Here is an 11,951-nt window from a genome sequence, read left to right as displayed (position 1 = left end):
AGTTACTATCAGTGGCTGATATTTAATTGCATCTTCAATTCTCTGATTATTTTCAACCTGATAGTTAACTAACAGTCAGGCATACTGAAAAGCTTCCAATATTGTGTATATTAATCCAGAACTTGGATTACACTCTAAAGAATGGCTAAGAGGTAATAATGCATGAGAGTTAATATCTGCATGTCTGCCCTGAGACCATGTATGTGCATATTGATATATGTTAATGAAACGGCTGGGGTAATTTGTGCATAAGTGCTTCTCAACTCAGTCTCAATTTAAAGACAGAAACAATTTTTTTTTTTACAATGTCTTATTTATTTTTTTTCTAATTACAGACTCATGGGTTAAAAATAAAATAAAAAAGCAAAACCTTTTTTTTTTTTTCTCCAAACCCACTCCCCATCTCAAAAGAAAAAAGCCCAAAAGAAATAAAAGTGGGGGGAAAATAAGGAAAAAGATCTCCTCTCCACATGACCCCCCCACCCCCAATCCTCTCTCCCCCCCACCCCCCAGTAAAGGCTCTGCCCCTTTCCATTCTAAAAAGCCAATTCCTGTGGCCCCTGCATTCATCCTGGCTCACGCTGTAACTGCACTGTGTACTGAGAAAGGCGGGGCACATAGAAGCCCCTCCCCCTTAATCCTTCTCTGGTCCCGCCTCACTCACTCCCTTTGCAAATTTAACCAGCTGCTGCTATCTTGGCGTAGCTCTCGCTATATAAATATGTGGTGGAGGTGTGCGGTGTGTGCACGCGTGTGTGTAAATGTGTAAAAGTGTGTGTGTGTGTGTGGGCCTGATGCTGGATGGCCTTGTGAGCGAGCTCAGCGCTTGTTATTGTAGTAAAGGCTGGCCGCGGTGGGCCGGTGGTCACCCTGTCCCGCGCCCCCGCCCCCCCACACAGACAGGATGGGGTGAGAGTGAATAGCAGGAGCAGATAGAGAGAGAGACGCTGCCGAGACAGTGGGGGGCGCCGTGGCCACGGGGGGAGGGGTGGTCAGCCTCCACTGGTCCTGAAACCTGAAACGACAAGAAGTGGTCTAGTATACAGAGAGAGGGAGAGAGAGAGAGAGAGAGAGAGAGAGAGGGAGGAAGAGAGAGAAAGAAAAAGGAAAAAATGTTTGGGGGAAAGACCAGGAGGAAAAAAAAATACAGTAAAGTCTTAAAAAGAAAAAAGGGCCAGTCATGCCTTGGAGATTGGAAATGATGGGCAGAAGTTGGGGGTGAAAGCTGACAGGAAGGGGGGATTTAAAGGGGTGGAAAACAAAACGAGAGCCATTGAACACCGAACGATAAGCCACTAAGAGAGAGGAGGCAGAACGCAGATGAACGAGGAAGAGAGCAGAAACGAGTGAAGGGTAAAACAAGGATGGGGTGAGTTAATCGTTCAGAAGCGTAGAAACAAAGGAATAGAAACCTCCAACACTACAAGGTAGAAAAACAACAACAGTCTTGCTACTGGAATCGTCACATGTTCACGGTACAATAGAAAAAGGGGGAAAAAAAAAAAAAAAAAAAAAAAACCTCAGTTTTCTTGTTTGCTCCTGAGTGCAAACACGGGGGAGCTGTGTGTTGTGAGGACGTCACAGCCAGACAAAGGACACACATCTGCAGCCTGAGATAACAACATCTTCTGAAATTTGAACAAATGCCACCAAAAACCTCCCCAAGGATCATTCTGTACCTTACCGGGGTGACTGAAACACCTGTGCACACGCACGCACGCACACACGCACACTGAGGCCAGTCAGTCAGTCTGTCCAGGAGATGAGTTTCTCTCCCTCTCTCCCTTTTTTTTTGTCTTTTTTTTTCTTCTTTTTTTTTCTTCCTTTATTGAGGGGGGGGGGGGATTTTTTCTGTATTTGTATGGGATGGGGAGGGGGGGGGAGGGGGGGGTGACAGTAAAAGGGAAAGGGGGAGGGGGGTATTAGTAAGGGGAATACCACGATGTTGATCGCCCTCGGCCCCTGGAAAAGAGAGAGAAAAAGAGGGTGAGTTCTTTCTGGTTGATGATGGACACCAATTTAGGCTTGAGGTGTGTGTGCAGGTAATTAAGGGGCTCAGTGTTGGTGGTAGACAGGTAAATTACTGTTATACAAATCAATTGGCAGACATGGTTCAGGTATACAGAGTTTCAAGTTAATAGAGTATACCCTCTCTCACTGCAGACTAGAGTTTGGAATATTTTAGGAATCCAGTATAAATCTGGTGATTAAGTATTGGGGGAAGCTGTAAAATGCAAGTGCATTAAAAGGTCAGGTGTTGAAGTGTTGGGGACAAGGGTATGTCCTCTCTCTCCCTCTTTCTCTCTCTCTTTCTCTCTCTCTGTAAGGGCAGCTCCCATGGTCGCTGTAGGGGAGAGATTTTGGGGACACACACACCGCCCCTCAAACAAACGCATGCGTGCACACGCACACACACACACACACACACACACTCAAGTGATGTGCAGTCTCCCCTGAAGGACTTGGCCACAGAGAACCACCCATTCAAGCAGCCAGACATCCACACAAACAGCTGAACAGTCACACCACGCCCCCTAGTCCCACCCCCTCACAAAGCTCCACCCACCCTCCGAGCCTGTGCTGGATTAGAGCACAGCTCGTAATGGTTTAGATAAAATACATCAATGTCAGGCTGCAGGAATGAACCCTCTATTCTGGAAGTGAAACCTATGAAATCAGCTACACAGGATGGAAGCATTTAGAAAATACAATTGCCTGAGGAGACAAAAAATGACTAATTGCTTTGGAGGCAAAGGTCAGCGTTCTGTTGCTAGAGGTGTTGCCTTGTTAAAAGTTAATGTTTTCACCTACTGCAGGTGCAACAAACATCACTAAGGAATATGATTGGATAAAAAGAATCGAAACAATTCAGAGCCTTCCAGCCCCGCCCCCACAACTACAGCTCTTCCAGGATTTTTCAGCCAATCAGCTCTAAGCAATCAGTCTCTGTTTGTAACACATGGTGTGTATCGCAAATTTGACCCGTGACCGTTCCATGGGCATTCATGAAGAAAAATCACCTGGCAGTCTGCAAGAAACCAGGCAACACCACACAACACTACAGCCTGACCTCACGATTACACCCGTGTTCCATTCAAATCCTTACTGGGCAGTACCAATTCAAACTAACTTGTTTAAACCAGTTCTGCACTGAAAGTGTGAATTCGTCCTGGGTTTATCCCAGATGGTATATGCTCTGGCTGGCTCGGACCAAGTACACAGCTGCTTGCCTACGCAAACTGATGGGAGATGTTTTTAGAGGAATGCATTACTCGGGTTACTGTTAAACTAGATGAATCAGCAAATATAACTAAATAAGTGCAGGCTGACCACATTCAATGGGTAAATAAAGCATACAGCTGCAAAACAAAGTGCATCGAGCTGCTTCGATATATTACATGTATTTATATCTCAAGTGCAACCACATTTACGTAATGAATACATCATGCCCGATACTCTAGCCAACTAGCTCATTTTGGAGTTATAAAAAAAAAAAAACAAGGTTTCCAATTAAATCCTTGCAAAGCCAGCAGGCCCTGGACTACCCGTTAGTGCAGGCTAGTGAACACCAAGCTGTGAGCAACGTAGACATTAATGACTTGGGAATCGTCTCTCTTTGGGTTGGTCGGGCGAATTAACAGGTATGGAAGGACCTAATCAACGAATCCTTTCATCCGCTTGATTTTTCTATCATTTTAAACTTGTTCGCTATATTATTATTATTATTAGTCATTTATACTACAAAATAATCTGAAATGCATTCCAGACAAATTATTTAGCCCATAGGTGTCAAACCCGAGGCCTGCGGGTCATATCCGGCCCGTAATGCAATTATATCCGAGCCACGAGATAATTTTAGATTGATCCGTTATTAATGGCCCGGCGATATGAAGCGCCGATAACACAAAGAACTACAGATCCCATAATGCAGCTCAACAGCTGCCTTGCCGAATGATACATTCATGATACTGGGAACATTTCCACATCATTGAAGTCAAACAACTGTTACTGTCTGCAACACTACTGTAACGTCAAAACTAGCTCTTAATGGCGAAAAGAACATTCTGATTCTGAAAACAGAGCCTTTGAAAACCGATGGAAGGCTGAGTACACGTTTACTGACATTTCCGATAAACCTGAGTGTTTTATTTGTTGAGCTAATGTGGCTGTAATCAAGGAATTTAATCCAAGATGGCATTGAGGAAAAATACCAGGACAAGCTGAAAAACCTGAATGCAGACAAGAGGCTACAGAGAGCAGAAGAGTGAAAGAAGTTCAGCCCCAACCTAAAGAGTGCTTTGAGTTTGACACCCCAGTGCAATTGAGTTCAACACCCCTGATTTAGCCTAATGTTTTAATACATCCCATTCTCCCCCAAAGTCTGTGATGACAGAAATGTAGTTTAGGGAACACGTATCAAGTGGTCAGCCATGCTTAGAATGGATTACTCTACTGCATAATAACGATCAATTAACACCATACCTGCACACGTTACTTCATCTGTTCTTACAGTGTTAATAACAGGTGGTGTTCTTATAGTGTTAATTACAGGGTTCAGAACACCAGGCTTGACCTCAGAACCAGACACTGGGCATAGCAAAGACAGACTGCAGCTTCCAGCGTCCGGTACCACAGGGGCTCTCAAAAACCGACCAAGCAACCAAACCCACACGAGGTGACGGTGTCGTTTGTAAACCTGGCAGTACGTCCAGCCTCGCACTCACATTCCCATACAAACAAACAACCTGGCTCTAAAACACATACTCATCAACAGAAAAAACAGGTCTACAATCAACGCTGAAACTGAGTTATCTACAGATAATTGGAAATGGAGATCAAGTGACAAGATTTAAAAGTCTGCCCCAGAACAGATGGTGCTAGTTCAGGATGCTTGTCTCTTTAACGTCAGCATCTGCAGGCAGAAGCAAACGATCAGGGAGCCGAGTGTCGGGCGTGGATGAACACTCATCACTCAGCAGCAACAGCCTTGCTGCATCTCTTCTAATGGTTTTCTAGCCCAACACGTCACACTGAAGATATTAACACTGCTGCACGAACCAAGCACAGAGCGGACTCAACCATCCATACAGAACTCGGAGACTAAAGCTCACGGTTTTATCAACTGCTACGTACAACGGGAGATGAAACATACAACACAGAGCAGGTGTGAGACAGGGAAGTGAAGCGTGCCAGGAAAGATCAGTTTGATCTCAGTCATCCCTTTATCTGCTAGACATTTGTCCAAACCATCTTCAAATCTGAACTTAATCATCAAATACTAGGAGTCTGCAGGTAAAGTTGTATGTATGTATAAATACATGCTGTGATTTATTTTTGTAAGAAGCACTTTGCTTGCACAGCTGATGAAGCCAGTATCCCGTTGCCCTGGAAACTTTCTGCACTGTGATCTGCACTATATAAAGGGTCACGATTTTCAGCTTTCAATCTTAAAACATGGGAACTGATCAAATAAAGAACGTGGCATAATTAACCGATATGACATTTGTATCAGTCAAGGCCTAAACCTTTCCATCAACACGAAGATGTCCTGCTTACATCTGCACCTCATTCTCACAGGTCCACCAGCTCCCCGTCTGACTGCAGAAACACCGTGTGTGATTTTGGATTACGTGAAACAGGGAACAGACACGACATGCTGGCATCTTCAACCTCAATACGTCAAAGGTCAAAAACAAAAAAAATGGAGGAATCATCTTTGACCTTGGCCTCAAAGATCACAGCCAACACACAAAAAAAACACTTCTCTCTGGATATCTGACAAGACCCATTTAAATCATGACTCCAGCAATATTTTACTTCCAAAAATGGCAAGGTTTGTAAATCCACCTTTGGCTACACTCTTGTTGCAACACAGCAAAAATCGTTTTGGTTTCACAGGCCCAATCATCTAGCCAGCATCACAGGGTGCATCTAACAATGCATCATCACAGCACAATGAAGTAGTGCGTTAGAGGAGCCTGAATCTATACCCATCACCACATGGGTAGTAAATGAACTCCATTCTAGACCACAATTTTTCATGCTCGTCATACAAGACACACACAGCTCTCTGCTTAAAGTAGCACATGTCCTTTATCACACCCTAACGCCACATACCCAAACCTCTCTAAAGGAGTGCAGAGCTATGGAGTTTTAGCAAGTCTATTTAACCTCAATCTGCACATACAAAACAACAAACCAAACATCCACAGCTTAAGGATTTGCTATTTGGATGCTGGCTGGTTTTAAGACATGCCAAAGCCTAGACACCAAGGGCTTAAAATAGACGTGCTAAATAAAGCTTTTACCTAAAACTCATCCAAGCCTATTGCGTATTGATGTGGTTGGGAAGCCCCGGTCAGCACTGGACATCACGTTCAGAGAGGCCCCAGACGGACCCGTTCACCAACCTCTCCTGTAGTACTTTCTGAATAAGTCCTACTGCCAGGCCTGCTGTGTGTGTTCATGTCAGTAGCAGAAGTGCTGGAGCACTCACCTGAAGGCCCGTCCTCTGCCTCTAGGGGGCGTGTAGCCACTGTAGTAGCGGGCCCGGGACGAGGCAAAGTTCCCCCCACGTGAGCGGAACCGGGCTCGTGGGAAACCTCGGTCTGTGGTACTAATGCCCGGCCGGTTCGTTCTCTTCGCCCCGACCTAGGAGAGCACGGCAGGGATTTGAAATATTAACACCAAACAAGCCACTTTTAAGGTGCACTTGACAACAAAAACATGATATGTATATGGCAGAGAATGCAATATACTTCACTGCCAATCATCCTGTTGGTCTTCCAAAATTGAGATTTATGCCATTTATATTAGCTTACATTGTCCACGTTTTTACATTTTGAATTACAAACAACTGATCGCTAGCTGTTTCACGACAGCAATGCTATTGGCTGTTGCAGAGATATTTACCAGCCAATCAACAACAGGTAACTCAAGAGCAAGTACACGTGGACATACATTGGTGGAAGTGGAAGTGCTCATGATGCAAGGTCTTCGGAGCACAATTTTCAAGAGTCGTTAGCTTGCACGACAAACAAAACCAACATGGAGGTTTATTTAAACCCTTATTTAAAACCTACTGACAAACTCACCTTTATCTGTCTCCCTCGAAATAAGGATTCGTCCAGCGCCATGGCTGTCCTAACAGACTCCTTGTCTGCAAATTCAATATACGCAAACCTGAAATTGTAAGAAGAGCTACTTAATCACGGAAAAACACCCCCTCCACAAAGTAACAGCTCAGTTTCACTGCACAATATATGTGTATTCTATTTTTATTCAGTCGATTAATGTAATAGATATCATTATGAGCTCATGATGAGTGACCCAAAACATTTACAGTAGTTAATTTTAAAAAGCAATATTTCCTGCAGCTGCTCAGGACAATGATAAAGAACCACACAAAGTCCCACGTGTGAAAGAACTGCCTTTGATCAGAACTCAGAACTCTGCTTGTTTGATTATACATTTTCTTTTACTGACAAATCATTAAAAAGTGACACGTGTTGCAATTGCCTTGCTTACTCTGGTACTAGACAGGTAGTGGTCATTGTAATAATACACATTTGGGAAGAAAAGTCCTGGTTAGATAAAAAAAAATACACTCTCTGCCTACAAAATATTGACTGCACACCAGAGTGCATGGCAGAGATGTGGAAGTCTGCTAAACACATACTACAGTCTTCTTACAGCGTAGGGCAGTCACAGTGCAAGCAAACCACTTGCTGAAATATGGACACGACTGCGAAAGAGTGTACAAGCATGACCTCTCTGCCTAAGCTGGACTACGACCTACTGTGATTGACAGTGGAAAACAAGAACAAAGGGAGGTGAGGAGGGAGAGGAGGGGGTTGTGGGTTACCCTTTGGGGTGTCCTGTGAACTTGTCGCACAGGATGGTGACTCTGTTAACGGAGCCACAGCCGTGGAAGTGTGCCTCTAGCTCCTCCGCTGTAGCACCGTAATCCACCTGCCACACGGGGAGACAGACGCACCGATGATCACGCGCTGCACCCCCCACACATCCAAACACAACACCGCTAGCAATCCAGCGGTCCACTCTATACCCCCCTCGTCAACGAACACCAAAATCAGCACCTTTATTAAGACATAGGGAGTGGTTGTGTTTCGTTTGCTTTTAAGGCCCTTGATGTCTGCTGGAAAAGCCCTCGTAGTATGCTCAGTTTGGAGATGTGTAGAAGGTGCAACAGCATGGTGATCGGGTGATTTAAACACCACAGTACAGAACCACCTCCCTACCATTTTTTCCCCCCAGAAAGTTGCTCACTATGAGTTTTACTCAACCTTTCCCATGATTCTGTTCCTGCTTAAAGCACACCAATACCACATCATGAAACTCCTCTGATCTGTCTAGGCAATTTGAAATCGTCTATTGCATTCCTAATAGTCCTATTTCTACTTCTGAAAAGTAACTCAAGAAGTACAAGACAACTGCAGGCCTTAGTAGTAACTGGAATTTAAAGTAAAAGAAAAAGGTATTATGAATTTATATTACAGAAATGTCTACAGAAAAATGTGTTGCTAACGCTAGCTTTTATCAAATTGAATTGGCAGAGGTTTGTATCTACATTTGTGTAAATAACCTGAATGGTAACTGCATGTGTATAAAACTGTATTTGAGTATTCTGGATTCGATTCTTTGTCAGAGAAACAGGAGTGAGGATCGGCTCATACGTTTCCAACATAAATTGATCTTCCATCCGCCTCGATCTTTTCTTCAATGGACATTATGACAGGACCAGCTAGGGGAAAGAAAACTGCCTTCAGTTTAAAACACCAAAGCAATAAAACACACACACACACACACACACACACACACACACACACACACACACACACACACACACACACACACCCACACCCCCACACCCCCACCCACACACACACACACACACCAAGAATGCATTACTCTACACACACACAGACACATTTTAAAAGTAAAATCTGCATTTGTTAAACCCCTAATTCAGGGGTGCCCATTACGTCGATCGCGAAGGAAGTGTCGGTCGATCGCGAAGGAATGCGGGTAGACTGCATGACATTAAAAAGTAGTGGATGAATGACAGGATATCGTCCATTTGCTCTGACGGTTGTATATATACGCACCGCCCTGGTAACAATTTACGTTCGCCACCCCAACCCCCGTCAACAAATTACACTCGGGACGAGGTAGATCTTTCTGACTTGGTCATCTTATAAGTAGCTCGCAACCTGAAAATTTGTGGGCACCCCTGCCCTAATTTATGCAGACCCTTTAAAAGAATGTAGCTCAGAAGAAAGATTCTGATGATGAGGTGGGGGGGGGGGGGGGGGACACGACTGGAGACTCTTCCCATTTCTCCAGTAATAGCACAGTGTGTTCTCCCTCTGTCCTCACTGCAACACCCCTCCACCCTCCATCTCCGTGCCCCGGCGCTGCTCTTACCGGGTGGAGGACTGAGGTTCATCTGTTTCTCCACCTCGTTCTGCAGCTCCTTCAGTTTCTCCGCTTCCTCCTCCATCTCCCTCACGCGAGCTTTAATGGCCTCCAGCTCCTACGTTTTGTTTTTAAAACACAGAAACATTCATCAACATCTGCACGGGCAAACTACAGCCCCGACACGTTTGTCTAACATCATGTGACAGTACCCTTAAGTGACAGTACCAGTGTGGACCAAAATATTGTATAATTGGCACCCGCGGCATCGCTGGGTGCACGAGCGTGTCATAGAAATGACAAGGGCTTCTATTTACACGGAGACATCTGACTGATCTGTTGACAAGTGCTCACAGATACACCACCACCGCTAGCCTCTTCTTTACTGTGTATAGAGGTATTTTTTAATGCACCCACAATAAATAATAGGGAAACGTCCCCACCATGCACTATTTATCACGGCTGTCCCTGCACAGGGCTGGAGGAGCCAGCACACCCTTCCTCCGACACACGAGCGTGTGCAGCTCCTGCGGGGTGGTGCATTGCAGGGCAGCGAGATGCGACCGTGCTCCATATTAGGACAACGCGGCGGCATCGCGCCATTCGTCCGCGTGTGGCGCCGTCAGACGGACACCGGGCCGTTTCGCTCTCGCGCACGACCGACAGAAACATACGCATCATCCTCCCCGGGGCACAATCTCACCATCTCATCTGCAGGAGGGGACCGTCGTGGAGACCGTACGTGCTACGGGCACGTCAACGCCTTGATGCTACCGCAAATCCAGCCAGACAAACCACACAGATCATCGCCATTTTCAAATCTACAAAACCCCCAAATCTCTTCATTAAAAAAACCCCATTAAAGTTATACAACAGATACGAGCAAACACTCAAAATGGGATTATAGGTTAATAAAAATAACGCAACGTCGTTTTTTTTAACGCATTGTCGAGCTAGATAACAATCTCAATAAAAAAATACCCAACGATATACAAAATATCCGCGCGTAATCAGCGGCAACAACCACGAACTTACCGGCGACAAACCCGCAGAATCCCCTCAGAGCGGCGAGCTAACGGCAGCTAGCGCCCTCGACCCACCAGCAGCCCGCTCGGAACCACAGCCCATAAAACACCGCGTAAACCCCCCCACCTATCTGACCACACACCTCCACACTTTGTTTATTTGTATTCGTGGATAAGTACGGTCGACAGCTAGGACGCCCGCGGTGCCAGCAGCCCGGTGTGGTGACCGTACGCTAACCCACCACCACCGCCGCCACTCCCGCCTCACGCCAGCGTCCCCCGAACGCGCGTCGAATCCACGACGTTTTCCGTCGAGAAGCCGCGTTTACCGTGAGCTTTCGCGCCTCTCTTGCAGATAGGCTCGCACAGCAGCGGCTAATGGCGGCCTGTCCTACCCTTCGCCCCTGTCTCTTGCATCTCCGTCTCGCATTTTTTTCCTCTCTCTCTCTCTCTCTCTCTCTCTCCCCCTCTCTCTCCCCCCACTAGGTCGACGGCTCTGGTGCAGAGAAACCCAAACCCATGTTGCGCCAACATGGCCGCCGGAGCCACGCGCGCTTACACCAGTTTCACTGCGCCGCCTGAGCCACAATGGCGGAGAAGTCGAGCGGGCAAAAAAACCCAAAAAACACAAAATTACACCACTACTTACATTTTAAAAGACATTACACGTTTAACCTCACGGCCTAAAACCTCACTGTGAGAACTTCAGCTACGCCACGCTGCCTAAATCCGGGGTGAGACTGTGTCGAGATAACGCCGTTAAGGTAACGTAACAAATACGTCCTTCACTCACCGGATCCTCGATAGCGGCCTCTCCCTCGTCGAGCCCGGGCTCTTCGTCGCCAACACCCGGGTCTTCAAGTTCTGGATGACCTGGGTCCGAGTCGAGCAGAGATTCCTCTGCCAGTCCATTACCGAACTCCGCCATGGCCCGATTCCCGCAGGTCCGCGCCTCGTGGTGGTACTATAAGGCCCTACACACACCGGGGGGAGAGTGGGGCAGGAGGGGAGAACACGGCGGAAAAAACGCCGCTAAGGAAGGAAAGTTAAAACGAGGAATTAATGCCCCGTCTCGTTTCAAAAGCTGAAACCTTCTCCCCCGACGGGAAAAAAAACTACTACTCGTCAGACAGACAAAACTGTTTTCGTCCCGCGACAATAAAATAATCAAGTTAGTACTATTTACATGAACATATTCAGTAAACCAAATGTGTATTATTCGCTTGCGCCGTGTGTTCCAGAACAGAAATGGAAGTCGTGGGCGGGGAGTTCGTCCACTGCAGGCGCAAACTCGGGAGCTCATTTGACAATCGTGCAGTTAAGGCACACCCTCATCAAATATCGAAGGTTCCGATTGGATTTCTGTCTGAACGTTTTTCTGGTCTGTCTAGATGGGCTTTATAATGCCAATTGTAATTGGATTAAAGGCGCGTCAATCACCTATCAAATACCTACCTTTCTTTTATGGCTGGGGGAACGTTCAATAGG

The 11,951-nt window shown here is 46.1% G+C and overlaps 1 protein-coding gene across 4 annotated transcripts; it reads right to left on the bottom strand.

The window, feature by feature from the left end:
• Nucleotides 1-339: 339 nt before the first annotated feature.
• On the bottom strand, nucleotides 340-11,727 carry pabpn1 (poly(A) binding protein, nuclear 1). 4 transcript variants are annotated; one of them, XM_077012327.1, is made up of 7 exons: nucleotides 11,257-11,727; nucleotides 9,448-9,556; nucleotides 8,697-8,764; nucleotides 7,865-7,971; nucleotides 7,095-7,182; nucleotides 6,497-6,651; nucleotides 340-1,015 (listed from the first exon to the last, which is right to left on the bottom strand). In XM_077012327.1, exons 1-7 carry the CDS (start codon nucleotides 11,389-11,391, stop codon nucleotides 820-822), a joined length of 858 nt encoding a protein of 285 aa, XP_076868442.1. In that variant the 5' UTR covers nucleotides 11,392-11,727; the 3' UTR covers nucleotides 340-819. The 4 variants fall into 4 exon arrangements, with proteins under 4 accessions (XP_076868442.1, XP_076868445.1, XP_076868446.1 ...); XM_077012330.1 differs by lacking the exon at nucleotides 11,257-11,727 and adding an exon at nucleotides 10,793-10,937; XM_077012331.1 differs by lacking the exon at nucleotides 11,257-11,727 and adding an exon at nucleotides 10,474-10,708.
• Between the last annotated feature and the right edge of the window lie 224 nt (nucleotides 11,728-11,951).

This window comes from Brachyhypopomus gauderio, chromosome 7, assembly GCF_052324685.1.
Source record: "Brachyhypopomus gauderio isolate BG-103 chromosome 7, BGAUD_0.2, whole genome shotgun sequence".
Lineage (NCBI taxonomy): Eukaryota > Metazoa > Chordata > Actinopteri > Gymnotiformes > Hypopomidae > Brachyhypopomus > Brachyhypopomus gauderio.
This window is presented reverse-complemented; position numbering and strand designations above follow the sequence as displayed.